This window comes from Salmo salar, chromosome 01 (genome assembly GCF_965601325.2).
Source record: "Salmo salar chromosome 01, fSalSal1, whole genome shotgun sequence".
In the NCBI taxonomy this organism is placed as follows: Eukaryota; Metazoa; Chordata; class Actinopteri; order Salmoniformes; family Salmonidae; genus Salmo; species Salmo salar.
In genome coordinates this window covers 164592947-164612543 of record NC_138291.1, presented here as the reverse complement: position 1 = coordinate 164612543, position 19597 = coordinate 164592947, and the positions used below count along the sequence as shown (strand labels likewise).

Here is a 19597-nt window from a genome sequence, read left to right as displayed (position 1 = left end):
TTGCAATGAAAGGATTAGAAAAGTGGCTTAAGTTAAAAGATTTCAAATAGTACTTGAAACCCAGTTCTGACAGACAGACATACAAAACAATTACAGTAATTCTGATCACCTCAATCAGATTCCGGACGTGGGAATTGAGTGTGATCTGCACAGAGCACACGGGCACAGTGGGAGAGACACAACAAACGAGACACACAACAAAATAAACAAATGAGACAACAAGGGTCTGTAAAATCCATCGTCATGTCACAACAAAATGAATAAATAAATCCGGACGAAAGGAACGGAACACAAACAACGGTCACACAGAATTGTCAACCATGTTTGTGTTGCTAGGAGGACGTGCACGCTACGCTCAGAATACGGTTCATGCCACTACGGTCATGCAGTGTTACGGTCATGCAGTGTTACGGTCATACAGTGTTACGGTCATGCTTACCAACTTGAGAGAAAGCTTCATGGGAGGAAGAGGGGAGAGGGAAACGGCAGGAGGAGAGAAAGAGAACAGACAAGTCAGACAACAGCAGAATAACATGTAGCATTGGTCATGTTTCCCCCTGGCATAGCATGCACATGTACGTTGACATGGATATATTGATCACAAAGCAGCTCCTTAGCCACACTTCCCAATATGATGAAAAGAGGTGGGTTTTAACCTGGAAAGGGGAATGTAGAAGTATTGGATGCCTTGTATGATATATTGCTGAGCTTTGATCATCAAACCCACACCAAATATGTCCCTGTGGTATTGACCAAAGAGATTACCGGCGCTTTCAAAACCAAACAGCAAATGCATAGATCCATCAGGTATGAGAGCATTTGTGAACATGGCCGATGAGATATGAGAGGTGCTAAGGGTCTGTGGTTCTTTGCAGATGCTGGTTAGTTTGGATGCTTATGTATATCCGTGAATATCGGATGCCCGGTATGCCACAGTTTGTTCTGATTACAATGGAAAACTATGTTTGATTTACCACAGCAATAGGTCACGCCAAGACAATACCTGGTCATTCTCAGGTCTCTTCTAATGTCTTCCTGAGCCATATGTTACTATAACGTATGGCTCTGGTTAACTGTTTTCTAATTTGGCCAAGTTCAACATCAGCTTTCAGGGATGAATGAAAAAAATAAGAAAAGCGTTTTGAATGAATTGAGGTGATAAGTAAGCCAACTCACAAGTCTAGACTGCACAGGATGGCAAATGAGAGCGAGCAAATTGAGAGAAGGAGAGATGGAGAGAAGAGAGAGAGGGAGAGAGATGAGCAGAGACACCCACACTCATTGCAGGGAAACAGGAGGTCAGATTAGAGGATGATTCCACAACCCTCTCCTCTTCCCTTCCTGCATCCCTCATTTCTGCCCCCACAATGACAGCATTGTAACAGCAGGGGGTGATAGCAGCATGTGTCACGGCTAAGCATGATGACAGTTCACATGTTCAGAGGCAGTGTGTATGTTTCAGTGACTGGACATTCACTCCTAGGAGAGGTTAGCCTAAGTCTGTTTGTGCCAATCTGAGTTGGCAAAAGAGCATAAACAGACTGGCACTCAGGCTAGGGAGAAGTTGCTCCTAGATTCAAAGTTATACCGGGACCTACAGTAGTAACCTTCTGTATCAATGAGTTCAATAAAACTATAACCATAATGACTTTCGTTCACCTTCTTACATTTACATTTAAGTCATTTAGCAGACGCTCTTATCCAGAGCGACTTACAAAATGGTGCATTCACCTTTCTTCAATGGTTAATTGAGGAGGAGGGGTCTTGCAAAGAAACCGTGCCTTATGATTGATAACTGTTTAATTAAAGGACAATTAAGGCGAATTATAGATAGAAAAGAGAACTGGAAAAATAATTTCAGCTGGAAAAGAGGTTTATGTTAATTGCTTTGGTTTAATTGCACATGTAGTGATGTCACTATTAAAGATCATTAGAGCTCCATAGTTCTAGAGAGAAGAGATACTTTAACACAGTGGGTCACTCCAGCCTGAATCATTGTAATGACTTATTATGAGGACGTAGTTTATACGACATAAAAGAGAGATACTTTAACACGCACTGGGCTGCTATAGCTACAGTGAATGACTTGTAATCCAGTTAACAGCTCACAGGCTGCACTCAGGAGCCAGGATGAGGCAGGGTTATACTCACTTCAGTCCTGTAATCAAGTCATCCACCTGGAATGGCCCGGGATCAGCCTATTTCTCCCTCTCTGTACACTTCTCTACACTTCAAATGGTTCTCGTGTTTGTTATTTCCTTCAGGGAAATAGTGAAATTCCTGCGGGGTATATTGAGTCAAATCCTGACTTAGCAGACATCCCAGACAGACAGGTGTATATACAGGTACATATTCATACATGGTCTATATACATACAGGCTATGGTGCAATGGTGCCAGCACACTGAAAGAAGAGCTGGGTAGACTAAACTTCCTGAAAGTGTAACGAGCACCACAAACCCAATGTTGTGCACCCCCAAAAATAAGATATAGGAGCAAACGTTGGGGTGACCATCATCCACCATGCTCCAATCCTACTTCCTTAGTTTAAATGTAGTGCTTGTGACACTTTGAGAATTAACCACTAACAAATGTGCACTGCAGCAGCAGAAAGTCCAAGGCAATTCTGCTGTTGTGACAAATAGTGCCTCAAGCTGAGATGTGAGACAGGAAATGAGGTCCTCTTTTGTTCTGATCATTTGACTAGTGTGGTCTTATGACAGGGCAGCAGGGCCATGTGAAATAGCCTGACGCAGTCACAGACACTAGCCTCATTTAGAAGGAAACAAAACTACTGGAAATGACTAAAGAAACAGATAACTGGAAAATGTATTATTATTTCTATGTTTTTGTGTGACTGTAAATGTGTATAAATGTGTGTGTATATATACTGTCAATGTTATCATCATTAAATGAGACTACTGTCTGTGCCGCACATGGCCCAGACACACACATATATTTCCTAACGCAAACGAACACACAGTCGGCCAACATACGCACTTACGACATGTTGACTAGCCTCGAAAGCGTAAGTGGGTATGCCCAGAGTCCTCCAGTCTTTGTGATAACAGAGCAAGCGAGGGCGAGTAGGAGGCTGCTGCCGTGGTTATGAAAGAGAAAACAGCTTCATCAATTAGCACAGGGCTACTAATGAAGCTAATGGGTTTACTACTCCCCCCCCACACACACACGCTCACTCATTCAAAGGCTTACATCATTCATCTCTCTCCCTCTCTTTCTTTCTGTCTTTCACACACACACACACTAACTAACTCTCATGACGCTGTCATCAGTTATCCTCACTCTCTCACACATACACTCTCTCTCACTCCCTCCATCTCTCTCTCTGTGTGTATCTGGAGTTGGATCAGAGGGCCGGGCCCCAGAAGGCTGAGGAATAACAGGCCCTCCCACTGGGGCATGCTGGGTGAAACATCCCTCTGCTGTGCAGCCCTCAGCCAGAGACTGAACCCAGAACCCCACCTACAGACACAACTAGCATGATATTAAAATACACACTCATATCACATTTTATATAACCGAGTCAATGAAAAAAAGTTATAATATGCTCAAAAACTGACATTGGTCCTCTCAAAGATACTGTATCAAGGGAAATAAACTTTTATTTCATAACTAATATTCTGCTTAGTACTGAGCTTTATTAAATTGATAATGTGAATATTTTCACTCATTAACAGCTCCTGTACAGTATAGTGCTGTACTACGATACATACTAATAACTAGACCAGCCTGACCCAGAGATGGAATACTTCTTTAAGAGGTATTTTGGATTACTATTAAACTGGGGTGCTGTCCACCTGAGCAGGCGTTAAAGCAATATGTCCGCCCGTGCCAGCTTGGGCAGAGCAGAAAAGACTATAAGGACACACCTGACGCCCAAACCGATATTTCATTTCAGAATTCATAAAAATGTGGTTAAGGTAAGGGTCAGTTTTGGGCTAATCGGTTTAAGTGCCAGCTGTGTCCTTATCTCTCAAGGAGCTCTTGTTTTGAATTGACTTCTCTACTGTTCTTAAAAAAGGTTGAAAATAAAGTTTAACACAAAAATAAAGTGTAAACGTATTCTTAACAATGGTAATATACAGACAAAAAAAACAGAAATACTAAATCAATATGGAATATGAAAAGGGTTGAAGATGATTGAGAGATTCAGATATAGCGATATGAATCTTAAAAAATAGGTAATCTGGTGCTCAATACGTCACCCTGACCGACCAAAACAAAAACCAGAACTTTCTTATTCTCCCTTCCCCGCAATACAGTACTACATAAAAGGAATAAAGTAAGGGACTAACTTAAATGTGCAACATTGACAGAAAACAATGCTTCAGATTAAAACCACTACCCTGGCCTGCACGTTTAGAATATGACTGTTACTCCACTTCCTCTATTGAAGACGTTCACTTCCTGCTAGATTCGCCCCATTTCCTCATTCTCCTGACCTTCAATTATTTCCTCCTTGATAAGGTCCCAGAGAGAACATTGTTTTACTATTACTACTATTTATCCTCTGATCTTATAGACGTCATACGTTGTGGGCCGAGATATGAGAAATGTATGGCTCTGGTCCATTCCTTCTGTTGCCCTTCAAAAGATAGGAACATAAACAAACTTTATTCGTAGAGGCCGGAAAGAACACGTGAGCAGCCTAGCCCGTTCCTGAGGTCAAGAGGAGCCTTGTGGGGCGCCGTGGGCGTGGCCTGACCTGGACAGGGATCATGGTTTAGGAATAGAAACTCAGCGTGACACCAGATAGCTGCAGCGTGTCTGTCTGCAGATAAAGAGGGTGTGTTGAACCTCAGGGGCTTGCTTCTAAAATAGCACTTCTAAAAGCCGGGGCCTGGCCCGACAGACTCAGTGACGCAATCAGCATACAGCGCAACATCATATTCAAAATACTCTGACTTTTGACTTTATGCATAATCGTTATACATTATACTGTTATTGATTTTCAGTTCGACCCAGATAGGCTGTTTAGGAGGAAGTCATTCTTGACTAAAGAACAAAACTTCTTCCAGTTGCTTATACTCTCCCCATTACTACTTCCAGCAATGTATTACTTGCGATTTCCTTCATTGCATCATCATGGCAACACTTCAAGGAGAGCTACAATATAGCAGGACACCTACTCATGTCTGTCATGAGGAGGGAGCTCAGACGACACGGTCATTGTGTGTGAAGAAGTTTTAGAGTTCAAAGTGGAGAGTTTGAGTTTATGTCTGGAGAGAGACTGACACAGACTGTGTGGTTCTGGTAGAGCAGAACTATGGAAGCATGCTAGAGAGAGCGGTACACAGAGACTGATACAGGCAGAACGCTGAATGGAGGAGGCTGGAGGATAGACAGATGTCCAAGATAGATTTGGCCCAGTACAGTTTTTATTAATTTTTGGTTGAGATGATTCCCCAATGTTCCAGAGATAACATGAAAATGATGATGTAATACACATAATATATAGCCAATTAGTGATTAATAACAGAAGAATATAGGCCTAATGTCAACACCACCTGATGAACCTCCGCCATACAGCGGCGCTACAGAGCCCGGGGACAGGCGAGCACACACGCAACACACACACTCTCCACACTCTCTCTCACACACAGATGACCACATCCACAGCACGACACACACACACTTACCCCTCGCCTCAGGCTCCGGAGGCAGGTCATTTTGGGTTTGGAGGCCATGAACTCGTTGAAGCGGTTGGAGAGGGGCTCCTTGTTCTGCTTGGGAGACTGGGGGTCGTTGGGAACAGCACAGGGTGAGGGGGGGCTGGAGGCTGGGGGGGCGGGGGGGGGCTGGTGCGGGGACGTTAACAGGGACATAAGCTACCATTAAGAGGGAGCCGTGACCAAGGAGGAGGAGGAGGAGGAAAAGGTGCAGAATCAAAATGAGAGGACAAAAAAGGAAGGAGGGAGGAACACAAAACGAGATAAATACATAAGGGCCCAAATAATGTTAAAAACAGGTAAGAGAAAAACCCAACGGAAACAGATAACCAAGAGAGATGTCAAACACAAACAACCCCAGTGTCATACCCAGCTGTTATGTAGTAATGTAGTATAATCTTGTCAAACAAACAAAGTAAAACAAAGGTCGAAGGTCGTAACGTAACCAGAGTGAGTGAGAAGCGTTAATAGTGTTAGAGCTAGGTGCTGCTGCAACACATTTAAGCAGACAGTTTCACAGAGAAGCACATGCAAGCTTCCATTTTGTAATATCAATTTTCTGGAAACCTCATCACATGCGAGCGGTTGGACTAGAAATTCTCCACATCCTCTGAGATGCGACAGCAGCTGAATTTCAGGTCATCATCACAGAAACCTAACTCTCTCTGCCCAAACCCTTTAATGCTCAATTAATGAGCTACCAGCCATTTGGGAGCTAGAGAGAGATCTGCAATTTGTACTGACAGATTGCTTACATTACTCAGTGAGTGAACATGCACACAAGAGCTTAGGATACCCATCTTTTTAAAACCAAAGGAGTAAATGAAAGGTACATAAATGGTTTGCAATAGGATTTTTTTTGATTCAGAGAGGAATTCTGTTTATAGAAAGGGATACAACATGGACTAGGATCTCCCATCTCTGCTATGCTCTGTTACAAATGTCTCACGTTTTCACCATGCTGTGTGTACGTGAGTGTGTCTCCTCTCCTTCCAGGACATTCTGTTCTCCTCACACTCTCAGGGAACAGTACTTGCATGGCCTCGTCTCAAAAGGTGAGGACAAATACTATGTCATCAGCTGTCCCTTATGCTCTTGAGTTTGAACACACACACATTATGAACAGGATGAACACCAAACAAACAACACACACATCATGGGGTTCCCTCTCTCGGGATCAAACCTCAGGGAGACGGAGCTAGTGAAGGACACCCCTGCACACACACCCTAGTGCTCTGCTCTATCATGGTGCCACCTCAACCTTAAAACCTCATCCCAAATGGCCCCATGTTAGACAGCTGAGCCACACAGAAGCAAGGGGCTGTGAGAAGGCCATTCCAGACAGACCACCATTGTAAGAGCACGATCAGGGAGTGAGACTGTTATTAGGATACAGGACATACAGTCAGAGGGAAGAGGAGTGAGTTAATCTGTCATTTTAGTGTATCACCAGAGAGAGAGAGAGAGAGAGAGAGAGAGAGAGAGAGAAAGGAGGGGGTGGTGGGACTCAGTTATGGATGCATTAGTGGGTTGTGGTTAAGTTGAGAGTTGGTGGCTCAACGACAATGATGGTGACGATGATGACCAGTGAGTAACCAGGAAAATGATGGCAAATAATAACAACCACACTGACAATACTACTAACGTACTGTAACGACAGAATTATTGCAATTACAACGATAAATTAAAACGAACTGAACAGAACTATAACAATAACCAAAATAGGGCATTAAAGTCACATTTGACAGTGTAACCTACAACAATGTCCCCTGAAGTTACATTATTTAAGCCTCGTTATAGCCAACAGTGTGGCCAAAAAACATTGGCCATTCTTGTACAGGGAGAATGAAGTGATGTCACAACCACTCCACAAATTATACACTTTACCCTGTGAGGTATCGCTATAAACAGTACCTTTGAGTATGTGGGAGTGTATGTTACCTTGTTCTTGTTCTTAATGAAAGGCCACAGTTTGCCCTTGCTCTTGCCCCCGCCGGGACGTTCCTTGGCCTCTCCTCGTGAGTTGGACAGGCTGGTCTCAGAGACAGTCCTCTTTATGGTCTGTCCCGGCCCGTAGTCCTCAAACTCTACGTCCCCTGGGGGCTCAAACCCAGACTTGTACGACTCCACTACCTGCTTAGAGTCCTGGTGGGGTGGGGTAGGGGGAGAGATGGTAGAGTGAGAGATGGTAAGGGGAGAGACAGATCTGTTAGGTCTCTCCTATCTCTTATGGCAGTCAACAGTTTCATAATAACATTTGAATATGACCAGAAAACTCTATTTCTATTCCAGGAATTCCTAAAAAGCAGGTTAAATGTAAAAGTCCAGAAATACAAAGTGACAATTAGGACACCGCTCATTGTTCACTACAGAGTTACAGGGTCTGTATCGGTATCTCTATCTTTATACTGATAAGGCCAGAGGGAAGAGGTAAGAGGTCATCTGCCTGACTGCTGCTGGCGGTAGAGATAGAGCCATAGGTTTCTGTGTAGAGAGGATATGGAAGGGAGCCATTCCATGTGAATCTATTATTCCTACTCTTTTTAAAAGAACAGCACAGGCCTTAACTTAGTAATCTCCCCTCCTTCCCTTAGGGACACCCTAGGGATAGGCTTTGTCAAACCAGGCATGCAGCCAACATGAGACATCTCAATATATTAGGCTGATGATTTTCTATAGCTAGCACTAAGATAGTGTCCGCCATCTTGGCATACTGGATTGAATGCTTGAAAAATCCGATGTTTTTTTTGACTCAATGAGTCACATATAAATGACTCGTGTGTGTGTGTGTGTGTGTATGAATACTGTAAAGCGTGTGTATGTTTTCTGGTGAAGTGGGGAACTGATAGTTAACCTTGTGTGTGCAGACAGTGAAGTGGCCAGATCCAGACTAGCTGCTCCCTCCTTCCACAATGTAGTGTGACACTTCACGCAACACTCACACAAGCGAAAACTTTTAATTTGGCACTATACTCCAGCCTTTTTTATTTGAGATTAAATGTTTAATATGAGGCGACAGTACAGAATGTTACCTCTTATTTGAGGTTATTCATGAATGAATAATGAATAATGATGAGTGAGAAAGTTCCAGATGCATAAATATCATACCCAACAAGACATGCTAACCTCTTGTTACTGGTAATGGTGAGAGGTTAGCATGTCTGAGGGGTATGATCTTTGTGCCTCTGGAAATGTTTACCTCATTATTCACAATTAATTCATGATTATCTGTAATCATGGTAGCATCCACATTAATATAGAAGTGTACAGAAACATATTATATTCTTATTTTGCTATATCTGTGTAGTATTGTGTTGAGTTAGGACCAGCCACTCTTAGAAAAAAGGTTTCCAAAGGGGTTCTGCGGCTGTCCCCATAGGAGAACTCTTTTTGGTTTTAGGTAGAACCCTTTTCGGTACCAGGTAGAACTATTTTGGGTTCCATGTAGAACACTCTGCGGAAACGGTTCTACCTGGAACCAAAACGGGTTCTTCAAACGGTTCTCCTATTGGGACAGCCTTTTTGGTTCTAGATAGCACCTTTTTTTCAAAGAGTGTACTGGTCCAAACTGGTACCATATCGGTCAAACAACGGTAGTGGCAGCATCACGCTACTCTGCTCAATCAAGTACTTGCCCCACCTCTCGGTGACTCCAAAATGACACAATACATTATTTACCATTAATATCTATTGGGCAAAACAATCTGAAACACAAAAAAATACCTGCAAATGCATCCAACAAGTTTGTAGAGTTACATGCTTGATGTAGTCATTGCGTGTTAGGAATATGGGAACAAATACTACTACTACTACTTTAATACACAAAAGTGAATTTGACCTTCAAATGCTTGATTTCTAAATGGTAAATCAGATATTTATGAAAATACCCTAAAATAAAAAGGTGACACCTCATATGAAACATTTGATCTCAAATCCAAAATCCTGGAATATAGAGCCAAATTAAAAGTTTTAGCTTCACTGTCCCAATACATTGCATTCGGAAAGTATTCAGACCCCTTCCCATTTTCCACATTTTGTTACGTTACAACCTTATTCTAAAATGGATTTTTTTTTAAATCCCCTCATCAATCTACACACAATACCCCATAATGACAAAGCAAAAACTGTTTTTTAGAATTTTTTGCATCCTCTGTAGAGATGGGAGAACCTTCCAGAAGGACAACCATCTCTGCAGCACTCCACCAATCAGGCCTTTATGGTAGAGTGGCCAGACGCAAACCACTCCTCAGTAAAAGGCACGGCAGCCTGCTTGGAGTTTACCAAAAGGTGCCTAAAGGACTCAGACCATTAGAAACAAGATTCTCTGGTCTGATGAAACCAAGATTGAACTCTTTGGCCTGAAAGCCAGGCGTCACGTCTGGAGGAAACCTGCCATTATGGTGAAGCATGGTGGTGGCAGCATGATGCTGTGGGGATGTTTTTCAATGGCAGGGACTGGGAGACTAGTCAGGATTGAGGGAAAGATGAACGGAGCAAAGTACAGAGAGATCCTTGATGAAAACCTGCTCCGGAGCACTCAGGACCTCAGACTGGGGCGAAGGTTCACCTTCCAACTGAACAACCCTAAGCACACAGCCAAGACAACGAGTGGCTTTGACGCAAGTCTCTGAATGTCTTTTGAGTGGCCCAGCCAGAGCCCAGACTTGAACCCAATCTAACATCTCTGGAGACCTGTAAATAGCTGTGCAGCGACACTCCCCATCCAACCTCCTTGAGAGGATCTGCAGAGAAGAATGTGAGAAACTCCCCAAATACAGGTGTGCCAAGCTTGTAGCGTCGTACCCAAGAAGACTCGAGGCTGTAATCGTTGCCAAAGGTGCTTCAACAAAGTACTGAGTAAAGGGTCTGAATACTTATGTAAATGTAATATTTCGGTTCTTTCTTTTTTATGAATTTACAACTAATTCTAAAAACCTGTTTTTGCTTTGTCATTATGGGTGATTATGTGTAGATTGATGAGGGGAAAAAATGATTTAATACATTTTAGAATAAGGCTGTAATGTAACAAAGTGTGGAAAAAGTCAAGGGGTCTGAATTCTTTCCGAATGCACTGTAAATATGTAGGGGAGGGGGACTGGGAGAGGGAGAGGGAGAGAGAGAGAGGGTTGTGAGTGAAATTCATCAGCTCTCAAAGCAAGCTTTCTTTCTCCATATCTGTACCCCTCCCTCTCTCTCTCCCCATAGGCCTCTCTTTCTCGCCACTCATTCTCTCATTATTGCTCCTGTTACCCTGCTGTTTTCCCAGCTCTCTCTCTGAAACCATTAACTGTGGGACTGTCAAGGGACAGGGCTTAAATTAGCCCAGAGATGATTGGCTGAGTCAGGCGGCTGAGTGAGTGAGAAGGCTCCAAAGAAAGCATTCTCACCCGTTTTAATCCCAGGTCTTGTTATGATTTAACAGATGAGCATTTGAGGTGGATGGGTGAGGCAAATACCTCAGTATCTCTGAATTTTGTAATGCCAAGAGCCTGGACTCTGGTGAGGCAGGAATACCATCAACAACACATAGTACCCACATGGTTCTAACCTGGAAGAAGACTGTACACACAATCTTGCACGTGTGTGCGTGCGTACTCACAGTCTTTGGTTCGATGGACTCAGCAGCCTTGGTCATTCCGTCTAGACATTTCCCTACGATAGGCAGCACCTCACGGTCCACCTCTGCGTATGTCTTCATGGACACACCTACCCTCTCGATCCGCCTCTCCTCCATCTCCTGGAGTTTCTAAATACACACAAACACACACAGATCCTTATTACAATGCTGTAACACCAGCATGCTATTACATACTATAAGACAGTAGCTCTGTGGTCGTACCACACTATACTGCTGCCTAGTATGTAAGGTACTGTAAATCTATGAAGATGTCTATAATTGATTCAAAGACACCATAGTCAGGAGGTTGCTTTTCAAACTGGCTCTGACACCACTGGCCAGCAAGCCAACTCCATCAATATCACCGGGTGTAGAGAGGCCGGGGATAACATCAGAGCCGGCAATCCAACAGCTTCATCGTCATGGCATCACTATCATCAAACTATCATCTAACTCAAATGGGTTGCCAGCAGATGCACCAGTCTTCACCATGAGTGGGCACAGTCTGTTGTGAAGGAACTCTACGATGATGTCATCATCATCATCAACCTCTGTTTTATTCATCTACATAACTGTTAATTAGAGGACCACAATGAAAATCTTTTTTTATTTTTTATTATTAACTTTAGTGTCATCTTCAAATGCATTGTGTCCATAAGTTGGGGTTGTAATGTATTTTAAAATTGTCAATTAAATCAAAAGACACTGAGACAGATGAGGGCATCATTGTCTGTTGTAATGTGTATTTTCTTTAGGTTATCTGGAATATATTGGGGATGAGGGTGTAGTATTATCTGGAATATATTGGGGATGAGGGTGTAGTATTATCTGGAATATATTGGGGATGCTATCTGGAATAGTATTATCTGGAATATATTGGGGATGTGTGTGTAGTATTATCTGGAATATATTGGGGATGAGGGCGTAGTATTATCTGGAATATATTGGGGATATAGTATTATTATATAGTATTATCTGGAATATATTGGGGATGTGGGTGTAGTATTATCAGGAATATATTGGGGATGAGGGCGTAGTATTATCTGGAATATATTGGGGATGAGGGCGTAGTATTATCTGGAATATATTGGGGATGAGGGTGTAGTATTATCTGGAATATATTGGGGATGAGGGTGTAGTATTATCTGGAATATATTGGGGATGAGGGCGTAGTATTATCTGGAATATATTGGGGATGAGGGCGTAGTATTATCTGGAATATATTGGGGATGAGGATGTAGTATTATCTGGAATATATTGAGAATGAGGGTGTAGCATTAACTGGAATATATTGGGGATGAGTGTGTAGTATTACCTGGAACAAATTGGGGATGAGTGTGTAGTATTAAATATAATATATTGGGGATGAGGGTGTAGTATTGCCTGGAATATATTGGGGATGAGGGTGTAGTATTGCCTGGAATATATTGGGGATGCGGGTGTAGTATTACCTGGAATATATTGGGGATGAGGGTGTAGCATTATCTGGAATACATTGGGGATGAAGGTGTAGTAATGTGTAGTATTACCTGGAATATATTGAGGATGAGTGTGTAGTATATTATCTGGAAAATACTGGGGATGAGGGTGAAGAATGATCTGGAATACATTGGGGATGAGGGTGAAGTATTATCTGGAATATTTTGGGGATGAGGGTGTAGTATTAACTGGAATATATGGGGGGTGAGTGTGTAGTATTACCTGGAATATATTGGGGATGAGGGTGTAGTAATACCTGGAATATATTGGGGATGAGGGTGTAGTATTAACTGGAATATATTGGGGATGAGGGTGTAGTATTAACTGGAATATATTGGGGATGAGGGTGTAGTATTAACTGGAATATATTGGGGATGAGTGTGTAGTATATTATCTGGAATATACTGGGGATGAGGTTATAGTGTTATCTGTAATGCATTGGGGATGAGGGTGTAGTATTATCTGGAATATATTGGGGATGAGGGTGTAGTATTATCTGGAATATATTGGGGATGAGGGTGTAGTATTAACTGGAATATATTGGGGATGAGGGTGTAGTAATGTGTAGTATTACCTGGAATATATAGGGGATGAGGGTGTAGTAATATCTGGAATACATTGGGGATGAGGGTGTAGTATTATCTGGAATATATTGGGGATGAGGGTGTAGTATTAACTGGAATATATTGTGGATGAGGGTGTTGTATTATCTGTAATATATTGGGGATGAAGGTATAGTATTATCTGGAAGAAATTGGGGATGAGGGTGTAGTATTGAGCCTGGAATACATTGGGGATGAGTGTGTAGTATATTATCTGGAATATACTAGGGATGGGGATGTCGAATTAACTGGAATATATTGGGGATGAGGGTGTAGTATTAACTGGAATATATTGGGGATGAGTGTGTAGTATTAACTGGAACATATTGGGGATGAGGGTGTAGTATATTATCTGGAATATACTGGGGATGAGGATGTAGAATTAACTGGAATATATTGGGGATGAGGGTGTAGTAATGCGTAGTATTATCTGGGATATATTGGGGATGAGGGTGTAGTAATGTGTAGTAATATCTGGAATATATTGGAGATGAGGGTGTAGTAATGTGTAGTATTAACTGGAATATATTGGGGGTGAGTGTGCAGTATTAACTGGAATATATTGGGGATGAGTGTGTAGTATATTATCTGGAATATATTGGGGATGAGTGTGTTGTATTATCTGGAATGTATTGAGGATGAGGGTGTAGTATTATCTGGAATATATTGGGGATGAGGGTGTAGTAATGTGTAGTATTACCTGGAATATATTGGGGATGAGTGTGCAGTATTAACTGGAATATATTGGGGATGAGTGTGTAGTATATTATCTGGAATATACTGGGGATGAGGGTGTAGTATTATCTGGAATACATTGGGGATGAGGGTGTAGTATTATCTGGAATATATTGGGGATGAGGGTGTAGTAATATGTAGTATTACCTGGAATATATTGGGGATGAGTGTGCAGTATTAACTGGAATATATTGGGGATGTGGGTATAGTATTACTGTAGAATATATTGGGGATGAGGGTGTAGTATTATCTGGAATATATTGGGGATGAGGGTGTAGTATTACCTGGAATATATTGGGGATGAGGGTGTAGTATTACCTAGAATATATTGGGGATGATGGTGTAGTATTACCTGGAATATATTGGGGATGAATGTGTGCGTATTAAATAGAATATATTAGGGATGAGTGTGTAGAATTAAATAGAATATATTGGGGATGAGGGTGTAGTAGTATCTGGAATATATTGGGGATGAGGGTGTAGTACTATGTAGTATTACCTGGAATATATTGGGGATGAGTGTGCAGTATTAACTGGAATATATTGGGGATGAGGGTGTAGTATTATCTAGAATATATTGGGGATGAGGGTGTAGTATTATCTGGAATATATTGAGGATGATGGTGTAGTATTACCTGGAATATATTGGGGATGAGTGTGTAGTTTTAAATAGAATATATTAGGGATGAGTGTGTAGTATTACCTGGAATATATTGGGGATGAGGGTGTAGTACTTGAAGATACCGGAATATATTGGGGATGAGGGTGTAGTATTACCTGGAATATATTGGGGATGAGGGTGTAGTATTACCTGGAATATATTGGGGATGAGTGTGTAGTATTATCTGGAATATATTGGGGATGAGGGTGTAGTATTAAATAGAATATATTGGGGATGAGGGTGTAGTATTACCTGGAATATATTGGGGATGAGGGTGTAGTATTACCTGGAATATATTGGGGATGAGGGTGTAGTATTAAATAGAATATATTGGGGATGAGGGTGTAGTATTACCTGGAATATATTGGGGATGAGGGTGTAGTATTACCTGGAATATATTGGGGATGAGTGTGTAGTATTATCTGGAATATATTGGGGATGAGGGTGTAGTATTAAATAGAATATATTGGGGATGAGGGTGTAGTATTACCTGGAATATATTGGGGATGAGGGTGTAGTATTACCTGGAATATATTAGGGATGAGTGTAGTATTACCTGGAATATATTGGGGATGAGTGTGTAGTAATGTTCATTCTGCTCCTGGTTGAACTTGGTCAGGTAGTTGGAGTATTCCGTTTTACTGTCTGCTGCAATCTGGTGTCTCATCTGAGCCTGCTGCCGTGCCTGAAGAGAAACAAACACACACATCACACATAATGAACTTGGTGCCTTCATGATTCACACATGTGCGCATACGCACGCGCACACACGATCACAGATGCAGGTCTGTTGAGGGAGCAGCAGTAGCAGAAGCCATTAGCAACACACAGTGTATGTTGAGTGATACACACACAAACAGGAAATAACCTGAAGAGCCATAAATACCCGACATAAACCTTGAATGAGAGGAATGGAATTTACCACAGACTAAAGAGTTCTATGTCATGTCATCTGTCATGTGATCTTCAGACAGTCCTCACCATAGTGCAGGTCATGGCTGCCCAAAGTAAGCTCCTTCCAACAGTACACCAGGCCTGTCCCTCTCCTCCCTACAGTACACCAGGCCTGTCCCTGTCTGTCTCCTCCCTACAGTACACCAGGCCTGACCCTGTCCCTCTCCTCTCTACAGTACACCAGGCCTGTCCCTCTCCTCCCTACAGTACACCAAGCCTGTCCCTGTCTGTCTCCTCCCTACAGTACACCAGGCCTGTCCCTCTCCTCCCTACAGTACACCAAGCCTGTCCCTGTCTGTCTCCTCCCTACAGTACACCAGGCCTGTCCCTCTCCTCCCTACAGTACACCAGGCCTGTCCCTCTCCTCCCTACAGTACACCAAGCCTGTCCCTGTCTGTCTCCTCCCTACAGTACACCAAGCCTGTCCCCGTCTGTCTCCTCCCTACAGTACACCAAGCCTGTCCCCGTCTGTCTCCTCCCTACAGTACACCAAGCCTGTCCCTGTCTGTCTCCTCCCTACAGTACACCAAGCCTGTCCCCGTCTGTCTCCTCCCTACAGTACACCAAGCCTGTCCCTGTCTGTCTCCTCCCTACAGTACACCAAGCCTGACCCTGTGTGTCTCCTCCCGACAGTACACCAAGCCTGACCCTGTCTGTCTCCTCCCTACAGTACACCAAGCCTGACCCTGTCTGTCTCCTCCCTACGGTACACCTGGCCTGTCCCTGTCTGTCTCCTCCCTACAGTACACCAAGCCTGTCCCTGTCTGTCTCCTCCCTACGGTACACCAGGTCTGTCCCTGTCTGTCTCCTCCCTACAGTACACCAAGCCTGTCCCTGTCTGTCTCCTCCCTATGGTATACCAGGCATGTCCCTCTCCTCCCTACAGTACACCAAGCCTGTCCCTGTCTGTCTCCTCCCTACAGTACACCAGGCCTGTCCCTGTCTGTCTCCTCCCTACAGTACACCAAGCCTGTCCCTGTCTGTCTCCTCCCTACAGTATACCAGGCCTGTCCCTCTCCTCCCTACAGTATACCAGGCCTGTCCCTGTCTGTCTCCTCCCTACAGTATACCAGGCCTGTCCCTCTCCTCCCTACAGTACACCAGGCCTGTCCCTGTCTGTCTCTTCACAACAGTACACCAGGCCTGTCCCTCTCCTCCCTACAGTAGACCAAGCCTGTCCCTGTCTGCCTCCTCCCTACAGTACACCAGGCCTGTCCCTCTCCTCCCTACAGTACACCAAGCCTGTCCCTGACTGTCTCCTCCCTACAGTACACCGGGCCTGTCCCTCTCCTCCCTACAGTACACCAGGCCTGTCCCTGTCTGTCTCCTCCCTACAGTACACCAGGCCTGTCCTTCTCCTCCCTACAGTACACCAGGCCTGTCCCTGTCTGTCTCCTCCCTACAGTACACCAGGCCTGTCCCTCTCCTCCCTACAGTACACCAAGCCTGTCCCTGTCTGTCTCCTCCCTACAGTACACCAGGCCTGTCCCTGTCTGTCTCCTCCCTACAGTACACCAGGCCTGTCCCTCTCCTCCCTACAGTACACCAAGCCTGTCCCTGTCTGTCTCCTCCCTACAGTACACCAAGCCTGTCCCTGTCTGTCTCCTCCCTACAGTACACCAAGCCTGTCCCCGTCTGTCTCCTCCCTACAGTACACCAAGCCTGTCCCCGTCTGTCTCCTCTCTACAGTACACCAGGCCTGTCCCTGTCTGTCTCCTCCCTACAGTACACCAAGCCTGTCCCCGTCTGTCTCCTCCCTACAGTACACCAGGCCTGTCCCCCTCCTCCCTACAGTACACCAAGCCTGTCCCCGTCTGTCTCCTCTCTACAGTACACCAGGCCTGTCCCTGTCTGTCTCCTCCCTACAGTACACCAGGCCTGTCCCTCTCCTCCCTACAGTACACCAAGCCTGTCCCTGTCTGTCTCCTCCCTACAGTACACCAAGCCTGTCCCTGTCTGTCTCCTCCCTACAGTACACCAGGCCTGTCCCCCTCCTCCCTACAGTACACCAAGCCTGTCCCTGTCTGTCTCCTCCCTACAGTACACCAAGCCTGTCCCTGTCTGTCTCCTCCCTACAGTACACCAAGCCTGTCCCTGTCTGTCTCCTCCCTACAGTACACCAAGCCTGTCCCTGTCTGTCTCCTCCCTACGGTACACCAAGCCTGTCCCTGTCTGTCTCCTCCCTACAGTACACCAAGCCTGTCCCTGTCTGTCTCCTCCCTACGGTATACCAGGCCTGTCCCTGTCTGTCTCCTCCCAACAGTACACCAAGCCTGTCCCTGTCTGTCTCCTCCCTACAGTACACCAGGCCTGTCCCCCTCCTCCCTACAGTACACCAAGCCTGTCCCTGTCTGTCTCCTCCCTACAGTACACCAAGCCTGTCCCTGTCTGTCTCCTCCCTACAGTACACCAAGCCTGTCCCTGTCTGTCTCCTCCCTATAGTATACCAGGCCTGTCCCTCTCCTCCCTACAGTACATCTGTCTACCTACTAGTATCTCCCTGTCTACCTACTGTCTCCTCCCTACAGTACACCAAGCCTGTCCCTGTCTGTCTCCTCCCTACGGTACACCAAGCCTGTCCTTGTCTGTCTCCTCCATACAGTACACCAAGCCTGACCCTGTGTGTCTCCTCCCTACAGTACACCAGGCCTGTCCCTGTCTGTCTCCTCCCTACAGTACACCAAGCCTGACCCTGTCTGTCTCCTCCCTACGGTACACCTGGCCTGTCCCTGTCTGTCTCCTCCCTACAGTACACCAAGCCTGTCCCTGTCTGTCTCCTCCCTACGGTACACCAGGTCTGTCCCTGTCTGTCTCCTCCCTACAGTACACCAAGCCTGTCCCTGTCTGTCTCCTCCCTACGGTATACCAGGCATGTCCCTCTCCTCCCTACAGTACACCAAGCCTGTCCCTGTCTGTCTCCTCCCTACAGTACACCAGGCCTGTCCCTGTCTGTCTCCTCCCTACAGTACACCAAGCCTGTCCCTGTCTGTCTCCTCCCTACAGTATACCAGGCCTGTCCCTCTCCTCCCTACAGTATAACAGGCCTGTCCCTGTCTGTCTCCTCCCTACAGTATACCAGGCCTGTCCCTCTCCTCCCTACAGTACACCAGGCCTGTCCCTGTCTGTCTCTTCACAACAGTACACCAGGCCTGTCCCTCTCCTCCCTACAGTAGACCAAGCCTGTCCCTGTCTGCCTCCTCCCTACAGTACACCAGGCCTGTCCCTCTCCTCCCTACAGTACACCAAGCCTGTCCCTGACTGTCTCCTCCCTACAGTACACCGGGCCTGTCCCTCTCCTCCCTACAGTACACCAGGCCTGTCCCTGTCTGTCTCCTCCCTACAGTACACCAGGCCTGTCCCTCTCCTCCCTACAGTACACCAGGCCTGTCCCTGTCTGTCTCCTCCCTACAGTACACCAGGCCTGTCCCTGTCTGTCTCCTCCCTACAGTACACCAGGCCTGTCCCTCTCCTCCCTACAGTACACCAAGCCTGTCCCTGTCTGTCTCCTCCCTACAGTACACCAAGCCTGTCCCTGTCTGTCTCCTCCCTACAGTACACCAAGCCTGTCCCCGTCTGTCTCCTCCCTACAGTACACCAAGCCTGTCCCCGTCTGTCTCCTCTCTACAGTACACCAGGCCTGTCCCTGTCTGTCTCCTCCCTACAGTACACCAAGCCTGTCCCCGTCTGTCTCCTCCCTACAGTACACCAGGCCTGTCCCCCTCCTCCCTACAGTACACCAAGCCTGTCCCCGTCTGTCTCCTCTCTACAGTACACCAGGCCTGTCCCTGTCTGTCTCCTCCCTACAGTACACCAGGCCTGTCCCTCTCCTCCCTACAGTACACCAAGCCTGTCCCTGTCTG

General features: G+C 45.2%; 1 protein-coding gene across 27 annotated transcripts in view; it reads right to left on the bottom strand.

Moving 5' to 3' along the window:
- Nucleotides 1-19597, bottom strand: part of LOC106568736 (formin-binding protein 1) — a 115231-nt gene that overhangs the window by 15168 nt on the left and 80466 nt on the right. For 9 of the 27 annotated variants that reach the window (XM_082955801.1, XM_045692398.2, XM_082955791.1 and 6 more), the window contains exons 7-12: nucleotides 15340-15468; nucleotides 11289-11435; nucleotides 7631-7834; nucleotides 5660-5848; nucleotides 440-454; nucleotides 110-145 (exon numbers count right to left, since the gene is read on the bottom strand). In XM_082955801.1, the coding sequence (XP_082811927.1) occupies nucleotides 110-145; nucleotides 440-454; nucleotides 5660-5848; nucleotides 7631-7834; nucleotides 11289-11435; nucleotides 15340-15468 (720 nt within the window). The remainder of the gene's footprint in view (nucleotides 1-109; nucleotides 146-439; nucleotides 455-5659; nucleotides 5849-7630; nucleotides 7835-11288; nucleotides 11436-15339; nucleotides 15469-19597) is intronic. The other 18 variants (XM_045692416.2, XM_082955814.1, XM_014139339.3 and 15 more) reach the window with 8 other exon arrangements.